The sequence below is a fragment of the Sphaerodactylus townsendi genome, linkage group LG06 (genome assembly GCF_021028975.2).
Source record: "Sphaerodactylus townsendi isolate TG3544 linkage group LG06, MPM_Stown_v2.3, whole genome shotgun sequence".
In the NCBI taxonomy this organism is placed as follows: Eukaryota; Metazoa; Chordata; class Lepidosauria; order Squamata; family Sphaerodactylidae; genus Sphaerodactylus; species Sphaerodactylus townsendi.
In genome coordinates this window covers 50,087,852-50,107,325 of record NC_059430.1, presented here as the reverse complement: position 1 = coordinate 50,107,325, position 19,474 = coordinate 50,087,852, and the positions used below count along the sequence as shown (strand labels likewise).

Sequence of the window (19,474 nt, the reverse complement as noted above, 5' to 3'; positions counted from 1 at the left end):
CAGGGCATCAGTTAGGAAAGGTGCATGGTACTGAAATTTAATGTGACATAAACATTACTTTTTTTCTGGTTCATTATAGACTAATTGCAGATTGTAATCCCAGAGGTGTGGCTGTGTTACAGAGAGGCAAATTTGACTTGAAAAATCGCTATTTACAAACCACTGGGTGAATATTCTAAATCATCAAGAACATTTTCCTGCAAAGTGAGAATCAAGTTCTGAAGCAGGATTCTTCAAAAAGTTCAGTACATTCTCTCCCCCCCTTCCCAGATATTCACTACTATCTTAACATCACCAGTCTTTCACAGATGTACTTCCCTGTATTTCTTGTACTTTCCTGGATTAGATCTGATGTTTATTTTACTGTGCTTATTTGTTAACAGTTAATATAACTCACTTTGAGTGATTGGTTAACACTTTTTCATTAGATCTTGTTTATAAATTGGGTTCTTTCTGTTTATAGCTTTAATTTTTACTACATCATGCGTGAAGTGTGTTCTGCTTCATGAAAACTTCTGCTGGAATAAATTGCTAGTATTTAACGTACTACTGATTGCCTGCTTAATAAAGATATAGTATGCTTTCTAAGACTCTTTTCTCACTCTCTTTAATTCTAGTAAAGATCCACAGGTGTTTAGAGTTGATCACAGTTATTGAGAGATTGGAACTTCACTTTAAAATGGCTATTTCTGAAGTGTACATATAAATGAACAAATCCTGTACTTGAATGGTAAGTCAAAATGTTTAAAAAATATATTACTTTGACTCTGAAGACAAAGATTAAAGTACTTGACCTTTAAAAGCTTAATTTCCTAATATCAAGAAACTGAAATAATTCCCTGTACTATTACTGTTTATAAAAACAATATTGGGACTTGTCTTGGGTTATTAACATCTATTCATATGTGTACCATGGTTAACATTCAGGCCACATGCAACATACAACCCTAGCCATGAACCAAAATTTACTTGCTATGTGTATGAATTTGGTAGCACAAAAATTAGAATATGTTTTGTTGTATGATACACAAGAGTATGTGCACGAAATATTTATAATTACTATATGTTAATTTGAGATAGTCGGGTGATAGCAGATAAACTCATTTGTTCACCAGTTGCTTTTTGTCCTGACTCCAGTACTCAATTATTTGGAGGAAAAGGTAGGTACTTTTTATTGCGGTTATGACAAACAGGGTTACCCAGATTTATTTACATTCTGCAACACTTGTCATAGCTTAAATACAATTAAGAAAAACTGAGGAATTTAGACTGAAAAGTGATTTTTGTCCTACAAGTGAGGGTAACACAATGTAGAAGTAGTTTGTCCCAGACCCAGCACTGCCCAACATGTGCTGAATTAGTGGTTTCAGTCCAGAGCTGCTATATTGAGGTCCAAAGCTACCTCCCCAATGCCAGTTATTTCTCATGATTCATTTTTGCAACCTCTGAACCACACTTGCAAGGCAGCATTGATAAAGCAAGATTATTTTTGTGCTTATATGAGAATCTGGTATGTGAGAAAATAGAACAGCGTGGTTTAGATTGAAAGACCCTTCATTTTTTCACCTGCGTACTGTTATGTTGGAAGCATCAAACCAGTTCATAGCAAATAGGTTTCTTAACAGCTCTGATGCATAGCATGAAACCTTCATGATGAGAGAAAGTATTCTCTGAGCACTGGTGGTAGGAGCAGCAGCAGGTAGAGTCTGTTGCCTTAATTTTTGTGTATATACTTCATTTATGCCTTACCCAAAGCGGCTTATAATGTTTATCATATGATCCTACGGAGTAAAATAGGCTGAGCATGTGTGACTGACCCAAGGTCAGCTAGCAAGCTTTCACAGCAGAGTGGGGATTTGAACCTGGCTTTCCCAGATCCTAATTTGATATTGTAACCATTTCATCATGGTGGCTCCCTGCTTTTGGCTTTCTCACAGGCATCTGGTTGACCATAATGGGAGAGTGAATGCCAAACTAGATTAAATCTTTGTCTGATCTTGCAGGGCTTCTCTTTTGGGCCCTAACGTGTTTGGGGGAAACTTTGTTGCTTGTGGCAATAGCAAGTATATTATCACTTTAAATTAATGTTGACTGCAGTTGGAGATTCTGCTGATTTGAGATTTTAAAATCATGATTAATGTTTTTTTCAGTTGCAACTTGGGAGCACTGTACAGAAGATGGCTTATGTTAGCCCAAAAGAAATTGCACTGATCGTTGGAGTGGTGACAGCTTGCTACTGGAACAGTCTGTTTTGTGGTTTTGTTTTTGATGATGTTTCAGCCATTTTGGACAACAAAGATTTACATCCTTCTACGCCTTTAAAAAACCTCTTTCTCAATGACTTCTGGGGAACGCCTATGTCTGAGGTAATATCCCTCTTGTAGAAATACTGTTTTTCTGAAACAAAAAATAAGTCTAAGCCAAATACTTGATATGTAGTCTCAACCTGCAAATGTAAGACTTCTGTGGTGGCAGCTTGTAATGGTCTTTCTAAATATCAGACATACATGAACCTTATAAACCAAATCATTGGTCTGTTAAGTTCAATTCTATTCAGCTCTACAGGATCTTAGGTGGAAGATCATCTAACTTTACATTAATGCTTCTCATACAATCAGTTTGGTTCTGAACCGGCCATAGCTGAATAGAGAATGTTGAAAGGTATCTATTTAATCAGAACCTCATTGACACACTTTCTCAGAATACAGCACCTTATTTAAATGACCCAGTAGCTCCTCTGACAGAATAGCATTTAATCTAGCCAGCATAAATTGTGTGTAACGTAAGGAGTCAAAGTGATAGAAGAGACTGTGGCAGTACCTAGGTATGAGGGTAAACATACCTATGGACTCTTATAATAATGCTACTAAAATCCAGTTTTTGCAAGCAGCTCAAGATTAAAGACAGCTGCTGAGGGCCCATGATCTTTTATGTCATAAATAGAGGTTCATAAAAATTGGATATGACTTACAACCAATTTGCTCCACAAGCTTTGACAAGAATCAGCTTGTATTAGGTATAAATATCTGCTTGACTTATGGAGAATGGAACCATAATCTGGAATTTAAATGCAGCCCAAATCCAAACTTGCAGCCCAAGTTTACAACCCAAATCAAAGGGATCTAAGGCTCAATTCTGCACTCCGAGAAACTCTTGTAATACAGATGGGAGCACCAGTAATTTATGAAGAAAATAATTCAAAGGAAATAAATCAATTCTCCACAGGATTCAACCCACAAAGGTGCTCCTACTTTACTGTTAAATACAGTGATAGTAGCTATACCCGGTTCCACATAAGTAAAATTGTAACTTTATCCACCATTTCCTCTTGCCTCCCTCTCCATGTGCCCCATACTCCCCACTCATCATCTAGTCTGGACCAGGCTGCAACAAGTGGGAAGTAAGGAGCACGTGGAGGGAGTCAGGAGGAAATGGCGGATGAAGTTATAATTTTACTTAAGTGTTTATTTAATCTGTTGACTACTTTTAGAATTTAAAAACCCCATATTATTGCCTTCATAGCAATAAGCACCCTGATTTGTGTATTTTTAATATAGGTTCTCCAGAGCATGTTAGGCTGAAAATAAACTCCAAGATATTTAAACTGGATAACCTGTTTAAGAAAATTACCATTACCACTCCAAAGATATCTCTGTTGACTTGAGGACCTGGAGAATTGCATCACTAGATTTTTGCTAATGGTCAGACCCTCAACAACAATACTCTGAGAAAGAGGTCAGAAGTCAGCATAAATCTTCTGAGATTCTAGAAACTCACAATGTGTTGTCAGCATACAGTAAGGTTGAAATAGGAGCTGGGGGCCAATACAGGGAAATGGAATTGTTGGTTATTTAATCTGGGGACCATGCCATTAATATAAAGGTTAAACATAATGGGAGCCAGCAACACCCCATCTTATTGCTTTCTGTGAAGAAAAGAAATTAGACAGATGTCCTTCAGAACTACAACAAACCTGGGCAGCTGAGGGTTCACAAAGTCTTTGCATTAACTCAAAATCCTCCACTCAATTGTGGTTCTCCCTAGTTTTTCTCATAAGCCGTTCCTTAGTACAGAATCAAGGCTGTTTGAACATCTAAAAGGCTACATAAAGCCACAGGTAGAAAATCATCTACTACCCACTCCTTTTAAATGAATATATTTGGGATAGAATTTGGGACTTTTTGCATGCAAAGCAGATGCTCCCTTGTTGGAGCCACGCTCCCCTTAATAACTGAAATTCCAAAGCATCCAAGAAAATGTAGTTTTGTCCAGCAGTAGTAACAGCAGTAAAGAAGCCACAAGAGAGCTCTATAGTGGTGACTACTTAATATATTCTAAGAGTTCTTCGCAAGTACCAAGGCCCACCTGTATGTGTATCCTCAAGGTTTGGTGTGATCAGTTAAGCTGGAGTACATTCTACTTGCCCTCTTTTTAATTTCTTTTTCCCCTTCTCTGGCACGGGTGTATTGCTGTTTCTGGTAGAGATCTGCCAGCGGGGCTCTCTTTGCATTGAAATGGACTTGAAATAGGGTTCAAAACAATCAGTAGCCAAGCTACTATTTGTACTCACCAACAGCCCTTCTCCCTTCCCAAATCCTGTAAAGCATGTCCAGAACTTGGGGAGGGTCCTTCATGTACTGCTGAACTTTTCATCCGGCGAAAGCAGGATGGGTGTATCAGAACCTCTGTAGAATGTGAAAGAATCTCCCTGTCTGTTTCAGATCTTCTGAAGGGTTTGTGTTATGCTGAGCTTTAGAAGTGGCTGCAGTTTGTACAACAAAGAACTATTCAGAATTCCATGCAATTTGTAAAGAACTTGCAGAATGAGATCTTTGTGGATACCCTGGCCTGGGCAGCATTCACTAGAAGCACTTGCCCTTTGTGATTTGTTGTTCAAACTTTTGAATTCTGGAATTCAGTGACCCTGATTCTGAGCTCCAGATAGACTCATGCAATTTTCTTCTTCAAGAAAGAAATTAAGTTGCTTATTCTATTATTGGTGTTTGGATCAGATTTATAAATTGTTACTGATTGACTGAAACAAACCATTTATACCTTTGATTCTTATGAGTTTGTGTGTGTGTTTTTTTAGGAGAGGAGTCATAAATCGTATCGGCCACTCACTGTCCTCACCTTTCGTTTGAATTACCTGTTCAGTGAATTAAATGCTGTTTCTTATCATCTCCTGAACATCATCTTCCACACAGTTGTTTGTATAGTCTTCCTCAAGGTCTGTAAGCTTTTCTTGGACAGCAGAAGCAGTGTGGTTGCATCCCTATTGTTTGCAGTACATCCAATACATACTGAAGCTGTAAGTAATCCTGAAAAGACTGCATTGATTCATGCTAAAATTGTTAAACACATAGTGAAACAAAAGGGCTTAAACATTCTAAGGGCTAGGAGTGGATGAAGTTCAGAAATGTGTACATTTAATTAATCTTGAAAGGAACTGGTAAAAATTAGGCATTTTACCTGATATAATTATATCTATGGTCTCAATCTTTCCTTTTCTAGAAGTATCATGCAATATTGTGAACAGACAGCCTATTGGTAGACATTAAAACATTCTGATGAATCAGCCATATTGAAGTCTGCAAGATATGTCAATTAGCATAAAGTTTAACAGTGAAATTAAAATGAAAACGTCCGAGCCTGGCTGATCAGTGGTAGGCATGAAGCTTTGTCACCATCCAGCTCTAAATAATGTATTTGTTCCCTTCACTTGTTGCTGTTTTAGTATTTGTCGCACCTGTGAAACATCAATAAATTAACCCTCACTACTCTGATAGCATTTATTCTTGATCATTTATGTAGATCCGGATAACCTCACCTAGCCAGATCTTGTCAGATCTTGGATGCTAAGTAAGGTAAACCCTGGTTGGTATTTGAATGGGAGACCACCAAGGAATTCAGGGACCACTATGCAGAGAAAGGCAATGGCAAGTCACTTCTGTTAGTCTATTGCCTTGAAAACCATACAAGCACTTTTTATGCACACATACAAAATTCTAATTAGAAAAGATGTACTTCCATATGTGAGCCACATGGGGGCATTCTAATTCTTTTCTTGTGTCCTTCTTGTGTCACTTTTTAAAGTGAAAGTTTATAGCTTTCAAGTTTTTGAGTTTGCTTTGGTTACACCTAAAATAATAGATCTATCCTGTATTGGTTGTGGTGGGTTTTCCAGGCTGTGTGGCCTTGGTATGGTGGATCTTGTTCCTAACATTTTGCTTGCATCTGTGGCTGGTATCTTCAGAGGTGTATCACAGAGGGAAGTCTGTGTCCAGAGAGAAGGGAATGTTTGGGGTATATATTGTCCATGTCCCAGAGTGGGGGAACCAATCAGTAAGTGTTTGGGTGGAACTTGTTATGCAAAGATGTGGTTGATAGTATTGTATTGTGGGTGGGGCTTACAGGGAGTGATTCACATTTTCATGCCCTGCAACAGCAGCAATATTGGTGAATGCAAATCCTGTGTTTGGGTGGAGTCCATTGTTCATGAACTTAGTGTGCCCTTGGGGTTTCCTTTGGGTGTTTTTAAGTACTGGTAGCCAAGCTTTGTTAATTCTCAGTGTCTTTTTCATGCAGGGCAACAAGCCGTGAAAGCCTTCGACAATACTATCCTGTGTTGTTTGTTCCTTTCTTGTGTTACTGGCTCATCACTAATTTAACATTCTGATTTGATTTATTAATTAGTGTGATCTTGTCTTCTATTTAGGTAACTGGAGTAGTGGGCAGAGCAGAGCTTCTCTCATCTATTTTTTTCCTCACTGCATTTTTGTCATATACCAGATCAAAAGGACCAGAAAACACTATCGGTAAATACCTGTTGTCAGTTGCACATGTATATTTTTTCACTATGAATATGTTAAGATAATTACAGATTCTAAGGGAAAATGAATACACAAGTCCAAAATATCTAAACTGCCCTATTGGCTGTTTATCCATAATGTACCATTTTTCCGGTGGCTGTGGAGTCTCAATAATGCATCCTGCAGCTGCCTTAAACACATTATTCTTATAGCAAACTAAACTAACAAATGTATTTGTTAGAAGCCTTTTGCCACAGGAAATAGGTTAGTCTTAAATGTGCTGCGAGCTTGTTCTTGAATCCATATATCCTGTTCACTGGTTGCCACCATCAGGGATTCTCAATTCAATTCTACAATGCTTGCATACTTCCAGAGAAAGCCCTATCTCTGATTCCTACCTAGTTTGCTTCCTCGTGCTGGCAGATCCTTATGGAAAAAGTTTCCGTTCATATACCCTGAACTTGAAGCCTCATAAAGCTTTATGAATACAGAAGTTGTCTGGACACCAGTGCACCTTTTAAAAAAACTGACATAATAAGATCTCGCTAACTTACAATGCAATCCTAAGGAGAGTTACTCCATTTGTTTCAGTGGGCTTAGACCTGAGTAACTCTTCATAGAATTGCACTGTTAGACAGCAGATAGCCTATCTACTCCATTTGGTACCAGTTGAAGTTTGTAGGCCAGAGGAAGACCCATGAAAAGAAGTTTGCGGTACTTTAAACTAGCCTTTGTGGCTGCTTGAAAAACTGTGTAACCTGTATAAGGGTACTGTACACTGTATATTAGAACTTCACATTTTAAAAATCTAAAGCATATTTGGTCACAATTGCATTATTATGAATACTTAGAATGCAGCATGAACAGTCATAATCTTTGCAGCTGGCAAAATGGGTTTGTTCAGCATGTTCAATGCATAAAAGAATGAGAAAATTGACAGTAACTCGCAGTTCATCCTATATTTCCAGTCATTCTCGCAGTACACATAGACTGTAAATCCACTTTCCTCAATGTTAGGAAGGCTAACAGTTTCTGTATCTTATTATTGCAGTTTGGACTCCCATTGCACTGACTGTGTTTTTGGTGGCAGTTGCTACATTATGCAAGGAACAAGGAATAACAGTGGTGGGAATATGTTGTGTCTATGAAGTATTTATGGCTCAAGGGGTAAGAAACTTGTGAAATCTATTTTTAAGTCAGTGATTATATACAGTGTTTATACACTGAACTGACAAGACAGCATTCCCTTAGATTTGTTTGCCTTGGTTATGCTTTCTCATTACTTAATTGCAAGCCATATTCCCATGTTCACTTAGAGTATTTCATCAATATATCTGAATGAGTCCTCAAAATGTGCAATGGCCTTGCAGAACAGAAAGGGATGTCATCCAACTCTCTGTTCTGGAGCAGACCTGTTGAAAATATATATATTGAATAATATATGGCCTAAATTGTACAATTTACCACACTCATTTGCCAGCACTGCAGTAGATCTTAAGGTGTTGTCCAGGATCACTAAAGGTTTGTGAGGCATTTGCAGTGCCCCATAAAATCACAATGATGAGATCTTTTCCAGAGCAAAGACTGATGAATATTGTTACAAAATTCAATTCCTAATAGACTTGTCACTGACGAACATCTTGGTGACACAGAGTATTCTCAAGTCTTACCCACCCTGCCTTTCTTCCACACAACTTCACTGGTGCATAGAAACACTTTGGTTTTATGTATTGTCGAAGACTTTGGTTTTAGTTTGGAAGCCCTTCACATTGCCTTCTATATGTTTGCCAAAATGTGATGGTCTATAAACAGCCAAACTGGAATCATGGCAGGTAACCTCGAGTCCACTAATTCATTCTATTCTTGTTAGCATAATTCCACCCAACTCCTGACTGTAGCTTCACTTTGGGGTCTTTGAGAGAGGTCTGGGTAAGAGTACAGCTTCTTGAGTGCTGTAGAGATTCCTTCCTGGGGCATGAGAGTCTAAGCCATTAAATAAATACTCAACAATGTGTGTAAAAAGCTGACAAGGAAATTTATACAGACATCCAACCAAGCTGGCAAAATAAATGTTTTAATTCAAAACTGTGTGTGTGCTTTGAGACTTGGTTTTAATCTACATTTAAAAGCTATAATAGTGGCAAGGAGAGACAAAAATAATTTTCCTTTCAAGTTCTTCAAATTAAATAGGAAAACATGCTCTCCCTGAAATGCCTTCTTGCATCAGTTCTTTAGAGAAATATAAATAGTTTGTGTGTTTTAGTATAGTTTAAAAACATTTGCATGTTCTTCATTTCATCACTTTCAGCAACAACTTGATGTGTACCATGTATGAGATTATGTAGTGCATTCTGCCATTCCCATTATGGCCTGATTGTATGTGTGCTTGCTAAGAAGTAAGATCCAGACAATATGCCTAGAAATGAAACTACAGTTGTGTTAGAAGATAATTTGAAAAACGACATGCTGTATTAGCAAACTGAATGTGTGGTGGAGGTTGACATGCCCATCAAACATGGTCAACTGTGATGATTTACTTCACTGTTTATGGTGTTGGTGTCTGAAGCCAGGAATGACCCTGTGTAGGTCACAGTTTCCCTTACATGGTGGTGTTATTTGTTAGGGAAAGCTTGAGGAGCCCTACAGCAAGCACTTTTCACTGGCCATCTTTTCATGCATCTTTAAATGTGTATGTAATTATTTTGGATACTCTCTAGGGCTACCCCTGACCACATCTTAAAAAACTGTCCAGTTTGATGTAGCTACCTTTTTAAAAGTATCTTTTGCTTTTCAATAGTTTCTTATGTAGCCTTGATTTGTTTTATATTATGCAGTTTCAAATTGTAGGATGACCTCTGGGATTCCAGGATAAAAGCCAATTCAGTATCAATGAATTGTTTATATTTACATAAATTCTACATCACTTTGTTAATACTGCCAGTAGTTCATTAACTTTTTTAAAAGTTGTTTTGAAGCCATGTAATGCACTAACTTTTATAAGTATCAAACACAGATTAAAGCATTTTTGTTCCAATGAAGCTGATAGTTTAAAAATATTCAACTGATCCATTACCAGATCTTTGTTTTCTAGTCATAAGGTCAACCCTAGACTACAAATCGGCAGTTTGCTAAAAATAAAAAGGTACTTTGTTCTGTTTAAAATGTAGGGTATATAATGGTATTGGCTGCCCCCTTGTGAGGCCCTGCCATGGTTTGTCATCTCTGGCAGTACCCACACTGGTTTCATCTTTGGGTTCTGCCAGCCCCTCCCAGCCTTAAGACTGGGTGCCACCAATATGGGTAGTTAGACTGTTATTATTGGAATTGATATGCTGCATATAGAACTTTACATGTTTTTAGATGTTTTTAAGTAATTTATTGGTCTTTCTTGTATTGTGAACCACTTAGAGCCCTTTGGGGATGAGGCGGTCTACAAAATCTAATAAAAAATAAAAAAATATAATCCACAGAATATTAACCACTTTTGCTAATTGGGTCATGAATCTCTGTGAGAAATATTTAATGTGTCATTCAGAAGTGGTTTAGGGTATTCGCTATTGAATTGTATATACTGGTGACTCTTATTTTCTTGCTTTTATCTTCAAGTGGAAATGTATACTTTAGTTGTCCTGTACAAGTCAACAGTAATGTATTTCATTAGGCTGGATCTTGCTAAAAAAAAGTAGTAGCTTTTCTGATATTTTTTTCACTTGCATACAGGAAAACTGCTGTTCAGCTCTTTAATTTTAAAAATGTAATAATGGGGAATTGTACTAAACCAGGGGTAGGGAACCTGCGGCTCTCCAGATGTTCAGGAACTACAATTCCCATCAGCCCCTACCAGCATGGCCAATTGGCCATGCTGACAGAGGCTGATGGGAATTGTAGTTCCTGAACATCTGGAGAGCCGCAGGTTCCCTACCCCTGTACTAAACCAACAAAAACATCCTTAAATTTGACTGTTACTAAAGTTGTTGTATGTGTTGCTGATGTACTGCCCTGGAATGCCCTTTGCCCTGTCCAGGTAACAGGTCTCCTGCAAACCATAGATACTTGTGGAATCAGGAATATCACATGTCTCCACAATCACATAATCGCTATCAAAACTGCTTTGAGTGGCTGCAATAGCTATAACATCTGCCAAGCAGTCAGGATTCATATAAAAGATAGTGATGCTAATCAATCAAACAAATGCACTGACTATTCTTACTTTATTCCACCTCATGGTAGTTTTGTCTAAGTTGTTGTATTGATATCAAACGTTTTATCTTATTGTATGGTGCTTTTGGAACACAGAATTGAAAAGTGGCCTGTGAACTGAAGAAATAAATTGATGTAGCTAATGTGTAAGTTTAAGCTGTTAGTACAGAGTATTGAGTGGTGCTTTCTTTGAAAGCTAACTTTAGTTTTCTCTCTTTAGTACACCTTGCCTATTCTGTGGGATACAGTATTACAGATTCTCCAAGGCAAAGGCAGTATTCCTTACTGCATGCTTCAAATGCTGTTGAAACTAATTGTTCTGATGTTCAGTACACTACTGCTTGTTGTGATCAGAGTCCAGGTTATACAGTCCCAATTGCCAGTGTTTACAAGGTAAAATCCAGTATTGAATTGTATTGAATTCTTCTAAAATGTTTAGGGTCAATGATAGACAATAGAATTCCCTAGAAGATATATACTGTTTGTATTTATTGCAGATGACTGGGAAAGGCACTGGTAAACCACCCTGTAAACATAGTCTGCCTAGTACAGGGGTAGGCAATGTCACGATGTGGCATGACCCCATGAGGGTGATGACTCCGTGCTTTCACAGGGGACGCCCATTATCTTTTCAATATTTTGCTGTGAAAATGTGTCTGAAAATAGATATTTCGCTGCAATAGGAAACAAATTTCAGTGCCATACCATGGTGGCAAAGTACTAGCTATAAGAAGAGCTAAATATGTAAATACATTCTTAATGATGGAATAAAAAGTCTGCATTAAAGAGTTTTTTTTTTGGATACTGACAAATGTTGTTTTATTATTCAAGTTTTAAAATATGCTCTTAAAGTTGGGCATATACAAATAAATATCAAACAGGACAGTAGGAAGGGAGAAGGTGCCTAAATGTGTTCCTGTCCCCTTTGCCTGACTTCAGAGCAGTCTTCTGAATTCTCTGCTACCTTACATTTTGTATGCCAAGGACTCCCATGGTTTTCAGAGAATCTCTAGGAACAGTTTCAAACTCTGCAAATATATTTTTTTCCATTTTCTTTAACATTCTCTTCTTATATTCCAGTGACTCTTAAGTCAAAATTTGCCATTGTAGCATCATGGAATTGCCTTTTGGAGGGTTTTAAGTGGTTGTGTTTTTTTTCCTTTTAATTAGGTTTGATAACCCAGCCGCCGTAAGCCCTGCTCCTGCAAGGCAGCTCACTTTCAACTACCTCCTTCCTGTAAATGCTTGGTTGCTTCTAAATCCTTCAGAGTTGTGTTGTGATTGGACAATGGGCACGATACCACTGGTAGAGACTCTTCTAGATGTAAGGAACATTTCTACAATCACCTTCTTCTGTTTTTTGGGATCTTTGCTCGTTTTCAGTCTGCGGTATCCTGGGGATTCTTCTAAGACTGTACTAATGGTAAGAAAGATATTTTATAGTACTAAATCTGACATTCAACAAAATCAATGTTATATTGTGTGCTAGAATTGTGTTTTAAGAATAGAGATTATAGCCCAACAGCGGCAGAAAAAAATCCTCTTGACCAATTTGACTATTGGATATTTTGAGTGTAGTCATTCTGCCCCTGCTCCATTTTCTCATCCTGTTTCTCTGCAGCTGCTAATGTACATGAAAGAAAATATTCAGCTGGTGTCCAGGCCAAGCAAGCTGTCAACAGTGGAGTTTTCTGTTTCCCTTCTAGTCATTGAATATCTTATTTACAGTTAGAAAAGAGACAGCCCCATGTGCCAATAGCATAGTGTAGCCCTGTGTTAAAAAGAACAGTGCATTGGGGGCTGTATATAAGGTTCTCCTTGCTTCACCTTTAACCTTTGAGGAGCTAATAGCATACCAAGGCTCAAATAAGAAGTGTATATGCAGTTGCAATAGTGCAGCTCTGTGTAAACACAAGCAGTAAAATGGCAGCTGCATATATAGTGCTATACTTGCAGCCATGGGAGATTTGCCTGACTATTTGGAAGTAGTTTTTTCCTACAGGAAATCATAACGATTTATCTTCAAATGCCCGGAACAGATGGCCTGTCTCATATGGTTGTCTTACAAGAAAGAAACTATGTTATAAGTCATTGCTTTAAAAAATAGTGTACATTATTCAGATTGGGTTAGCAGGTTTAGGCCCACTATTTAGAAATCCTGAGCTCTGATGAACTGCATGACTTAGAGGAAGGAGCAAAGATCACAGAGAAAAATAAATGCCAAATTCTTTGATTTGACATTATCAGTTTAGTTTCCTTATTAAGATGTCTGGTTTTTTCACTCTGGGTGTTTCTCCCATTAAATCAAGAATTTGTTTTTAAATGGAACCTTTTTGCAGACGTCTTTATTATGAATCTGCATCTGAAAAGCTTTTCAAGTATAATGCCAGACAAATGAAATTGCCTCAAGGGCCATTTATCAGAAAATGGAGATGCATTAGTCTATATTAGCATTCTTCCTTAAAGTACTGCTTAAACTGGTTAAAAGAAGGTAATACAATTCTCCCCTTTAATAGCTTTGTGAATGGACTGAGTATCCCTTAGGGGCAAATACACCAGAGGTGCTTATGTTGCCTGGTCTCACTATTATACTAATCAGTTCCTGTACTATCTGTAACCTGTTCTGCTCCCCAGCTCTCAACATCTTTGCTTCCTTGGTTCCAGTAGCTGAATGAGTCCCAGTTCTGTGTATATAAGGGGAGGACTGGAATTAGTAGCATCTGATATGTATGAAAATAAGAGCCCGTTTTATTGCCAACTTTGGTTGCCTCAGACAACATCTTGTTGTCCAGGCTCTTACGTAGTTTACAGTATTCATGCATACAGATTATGATACCTTTTTCTCTGTTTATCAGGCTTCCCAGAACGTTGTGTTTTGTTCTTGAACATTGCAACAAGTAAAGCTGCCTTAGTTCAGCACTCAAAAATGCTGTTGGTAGCTATCAGATTGATACATTGTTTATCTGTAGTCAAGATTATTAGTTGCATATGTTACATTATGCTTACCAAGAATTAAACTTGTTTGCTTTTTCTTTGCCCAGTTTTATGGCATATATTTAACTTCATATCGTCTGCTTTGCAGTGCCGCATTGCATTTGCAGATGTTGCATGTAGTCTTATTATCCCTTTGTAACAAGCAAAATCAGCTTTTCATCAGACCACAATGATGTCATATCTCCACTACTGGAAACATAGTGAACGTTATGCGTTAACACACTTGTTCTAGGAATGAATGAAACAAATGGCAAGAATTCTGGAAACTGATGCTATCTGAGAATTTTAATTAGTTTCAATATAGGAGCAGTCTCTGAAGTATTCCAAGTCATTTGAATAATCTTGAAGAATTGTGAATTTCTTTTGTTCATTTGACAGCTCACTTGTTTTTGCAGCTTTGACACCCTGCACCAGTGGTATGCTAGGAATGTAACTTGTAGTTCAGAGGGATTTAACTCATTTGTGTTACATGGAGTGGTTATATGGGACACTTTAACTAGTGTGACAAAAAGGAGTGCAGTTCTAAAATCTTTCAAGTTAAATGAGAATAACTTGTTGAAGGATTTGGAGGCCTCGTAGGGTGCTGAAATAATAGTTCAGTATCTGGCACCAAGGAAACAAGCGTACCTGACTCAGGGTAATTCAACACAATTGCTAAGGATGGGAACAGAGAACTAGATGCCTTTTCTTTCTGCCCCAGCATTCCCCTTGTTTTTTCTTTAGCAGACCCTATTGGTGTGTCTTTACATTTCTCCAAGCTAGAGACAAGTGTGACTTGTTTTTCTTTTCAAAGGCTTTGTATCATTCCAGATCCCACAGCACTAGTTATATGTAACTGTGACTGAATGGTTCTTTATAACAGCCTAATTTAGGCTGGTCCCTTCATATTGTGGCAACAGGTATAAACGCGATTAAGGAACCTTACACTGCCACAAAAGAAGCCAAGCACTTGACTCCGTACCCTGATCCTGCATAAGTGTGGGATAGAAAGCAGCTACTACACCTCTTTTTTTCCCAACCTTTGACAAGGATCTGAATCACCAAGGCAAGACCATGTTTCACCATCACTGCCTGAAATGCTAGAGTAGCTCAGAAAATACAAGAGAGGGCCCAGACTCTACCTCATTGCAGAAAGCCAGAGTGTGGCTGAAGATGCTGTGTATTGCAGGAATTGGCCAGAGGACTCTTAATTGTCTTTCCAATTATGTCTCATTCAACATGAGCTCCAGACAGATGAGGCTGTTCCAGGTATTATTCATATAATACTGATGAATGCAAAAGGACTGGTCCTTCCCACTACCATGTAAAGCCTGGGTTGGGGACACTCAAGTGGCAAAGGATGCTTAAGTTCTAGAGGGAGATGGTGCTGTGTCCCAAAGGCAAAATTTATATCCTTTGGCCACTGCTAGTATCAGCTAAAATCCTGCCAGCTGTTATTGCCTCGGTCCAGAGAATATGGAGGTGTATATGTATAGCACAGTTCTGCATCTGAAGCCTGAACAGGAGACCATTATCTATCTGTAATTTGCTGTGAGCTTGATGGGGGGCTGTAATAACTATTGGTATATTATGGGATCAGGAAGCTAGTTACATGAAATAAAACATAAATTCCCTGGATTTTTACTGTTTTACAGAGCATTTCCTTACAGTCAAGAGAAGCATAGTTCTTTATAAGAAATGGCTAACTTATTTCACTTATTCCTTTTATTGTTTCTAAACATAGTCTATGATATTTATTTTACTGTACTGCACTTAATATAGAGAGCAATGTGGTTGACAGCTAGTGAACTATGCACTCGGTACATATCTTTCACATTAGATGTTCTGTCATATTTCTAAAATTGAAATTTATACTTGAGCTGCACTAAATAAAATTTGGATTTCTTTAATAACTTTGTAAGCACTCTCAGCTCTGAGTTACTAGTTAGTGTTTGTGTGTCTTTTTGTTTTTGTTTTGTTTTTGCTTTTTTAGGCACTTTGTTTAATAGTGTTGCCATTCATCCCAGCATCAAATCTTTTTTTTCCTGTTGGCTTCGTAGTAGCAGAGCGAGTGTTATATGTTCCCAGCATGGGATTCTGCATGCTAGTAGCCCATGGGTGGAGAAAGCTGTCAAGCAACAGGTAGGTTAAAAGTTACAGCGGGTGGGGTGGGGGGAATGTGGGTTTGAATGGCGATTAATGTTGTGAAGTTTCATGCATGGCAAATTGTCTCGATGGCTTACTCTTCACTGGCTCTATCATCTTATTCCATTATTAACATTATAAGCATGTGGGGGGGAGGGGGGGCTGTAGGCTAAGCACTGCCTTGCTGTATGTAACTCTATTTGCAGTAAGAAGCGGAAGCTGTACTTTTAACAGCTTCCCTCCCTATGAAATATTCGTTTCTTCTGAAACAAAAATGTAATTATTCTGCTTCCTAGTCTTGTGTAGCTGTTAGTGCTTTTAAAATGTCCTTTTAAAAGGACACAGTTTTTGGTCTTCAAAAGCTTATATCCTGAAAATCTTGTTGTTCTCTAAGGAGCTACTGGACTTGAATCTAACCACTGTTGTTCAAGCAGTCTGTCAAAATGTTTACCCAGCTTTTCGTCCTGTATATCAACTGTTCCCGAGCAACCCACATTAATCCAATTGTTTTATATAACATGTCATTTGAAAGCATTTAAAACAACCTGAAATGGACACTCCCAGTTAGCCCAGCTGTCTTGCTTCGTTTTCTCTTTCTACCCATTTCTCTTGCTTTATACAGTTATAATTCCATATGTTTGAGAAAGAAAGAGAGGATTTTTCCCCGTTAACCAATTATCCAATATAAATGTCAGTCTATTTTCAAATGAGTTCAGTTTTTATTTTGTAGATAATCCACTGCTTTTCTGAAATGTAAATTGTGCAATACCAGCATCGTATGGGCAAGAATCAGCAGATGGAAAGATGTTTCAGTTGGCTGTATACATACATTTACAACTTGACAAGAACTTATTTGTTTCAAATCCATGGCTGTCTGAAGGGATAGTTCTGTTAATAGTTCTAGTTGCTTCATAGTTTTCTCAGGCTCATTCCACACATGCAGAATAATGCACTTTCAAACTGCTTTCAGTGCTCTTTGAAGCTGTGCAGAATAGCAAAATCCACTTGCAAACAGTTGTGAAAGTGGTTTGAAAACGCATTATTTTGTGTGCGCGGAAGGGGCCTCAGTGTATATTGGCTTGCCATCACTCAGTTCTGTCATAATACCTTTGTCACTAACTCATGGAATTCTTAGCTGCTCTGAGCTGACTTTGCGAGGAAAGGGGCAGGATAGAAATCAAATAAAATGTAAATGAAATAAAGGTATGGTATCTTGAACATAGCATAATGCCAAATCATGGTTTATAAAATAGTGACAAGCTTTCTGTGGGGAAAGCACACGTCTTTCTGTGGGGAAAGCACAGTTAGACATTTTGTTAAATTGCAAATGGCAGTGTGATCATTTTTACAGTAATTTTGAGAGCAACTACAAAATCAGACAACCATAATTTGCTGACAGTGAAGGAGAAAATGAGCAGAGTTAGAGGAAAGATAGTGTATGATCCTCAGGGTTGCTTTTTATCGCATGCAGCATGAACCATTTCAGAGGCACATTCGTGGCACCAGGAACAAATATTATTAGCTTATGCTCTCCTCTAGTTTCCCTTTGTTTGCATATGTTCCTAGTTGTTGCTTGTCAATTCAGGTGTATGGTTAACATAAAACAGAAAATAAAGGGAAAATTATCTGAACTGAGCCACATACACTACTTGCCTGCCACCTTAGAAGAGATATCTCCATTCATTGCAATGGAGAGACCTAGTCCACACCTGCAGCATCAGGCATGTACAAATAGAGTTTCTCTGTACACAGATTGGAAGAGCAAACAAAAGAGAGTGTTCTCAGATGCAAACATGAGCCTGTAAATCAACCTGCACAATTTTCAATAACTTTCTTTTAAACCCACCACAATTCTTTCCAACTACATATTTGGGGCAAAGGTATTTATTACAACTTAATTACATTTTTGTAATTATTTTGTAATAACGCATCCATGTAATTAGTTTTATCTCTTTTTCTATCAAAGAAACTAATGTTTATTTGGGGGGTTGTATTTTTTTTAAAATGAATAAGAACAAAGAAAGTGTTGATTAGGTATCTCTGCTATTCCAACAATGAAACCATTTTCTATGAAGGATGATGCTATTAACTGTGCATCAGGTAACTGTGACTTTTTCATTGTTTCTTTTATACCGTGTTTCCCCAAAAATAAGACAGTGTCTTATATTAATTTTTTCTCCCAAAGATGCGCTATGTCTTATTTTCAAGGGATGTCTTATTTTTCCGCTCCACAGCTGCATGCTCTGGTGTTCTGTTTGACGGACATGCTTCCAAACAAAAACTTTGCTACATCTTACTTTCGGGGGATGCTTTATATTTAGCACTTCAGCAAAATCTCTACTATGTCTTATTTTCAGGGTATGTCTTATTTTCGGGAAAACAGGGTATCAATGACTGAAGCAGTTCCCTAATATCCATGAATGCCGCAAATAGACTCTTCAGTATTTCAGTAATGCTTACAAATTATTATATTATACAATTACACCTTTGTACTTCAGGTGGGGTATTTCTTTTTTCAATGAGTGCAGTCAACACCATAATTTCAGCAGTGACCTTGACATGCACATGAACACAGATGAGTGCACAATAGTTCATTCTTCTGACAGGAACACTTCCCAGGAACAAGTTAATCCCCAGTGAATTGGGAATTGCTCTGCATTTTGCAGCAGACTCCCTTCTCTCACACTTGTCAACAGACTTTGCTTGGAGTAAGTGATAGGACCTGATTCTGTACAAGACCAAAAAGGGAGTGGAGGAATTGGCAGTCTCGTGAAACAATTAACCAATAGCAGTGTTGATCAGATTCACCAAGGCAGAACCTTCAAGCATCAGAATGAATGTATCTTTCTTCAAAAAATGCTTTGAAGTGGACCACAGTTCCTCATATGTAGCCATGGATGGTTTTCATGTCCACATAGCTTTCTGAGGTTGCTATTTAGTACTAGTGAACATCTTTGAACAAATGTGTGTCATTCTTCACAAGACATAGTGCTGCCATGTAACTGTTTGTTCCAGTAGTGTTGAGAAATACTGATGTAATTAAATGTGTCAATATGGTTGGGGTATGAAATTTTAACATTGGCAGACATTGGCAAATCATGCATTCTGTCCAGTGGTGGGATCCAAAAATTTTAGTAACAGGTTCTCATGGTGGTGAGATTCAAACTGTGGCGTAGCGCCAATGGGGCTGGGCGGTGCACGATGGGGGCGTGGCCAGGCATTCTAGGGGCGGGGCATTCCTGGGCAGGGCTGTGGCAAGGACGCAGCCACTGCGCCGGTCCTTGGGCGGGAAACGAATGTATGCAGGTGCAGGCTGCCACTCACGCCGGTGCACCTCCTGCTAG

General features: G+C 38.2%; 1 protein-coding gene across 4 annotated transcripts in view; it reads left to right on the top strand.

Moving 5' to 3' along the window:
• Positions 1 to 19,474, top strand: part of TMTC3 (transmembrane O-mannosyltransferase targeting cadherins 3) — a 43,147-nt gene that overhangs the window by 8,026 nt on the left and 15,647 nt on the right. For 2 of the 4 annotated variants that reach the window (XM_048500273.1, XM_048500271.1), the window contains exons 2-9: positions 618 to 730; positions 2,151 to 2,366; positions 5,093 to 5,311; positions 6,719 to 6,818; positions 7,864 to 7,979; positions 11,233 to 11,405; positions 12,183 to 12,435; positions 15,979 to 16,127. In XM_048500273.1, the coding sequence (XP_048356230.1) occupies positions 728 to 730; positions 2,151 to 2,366; positions 5,093 to 5,311; positions 6,719 to 6,818; positions 7,864 to 7,979; positions 11,233 to 11,405; positions 12,183 to 12,435; positions 15,979 to 16,127 (1,229 nt within the window). In that variant the 5' untranslated portion in view covers positions 618 to 727. Of the gene's footprint in view, positions 1 to 79; positions 241 to 617; positions 731 to 2,150; positions 2,367 to 5,092; positions 5,312 to 6,718; positions 6,819 to 7,863; positions 7,980 to 11,232; positions 11,406 to 12,182; positions 12,436 to 15,978; positions 16,128 to 19,474 lie in introns of all 4 variants that reach the window. The other 2 variants (XM_048500272.1, XM_048500270.1) reach the window with 2 other exon arrangements.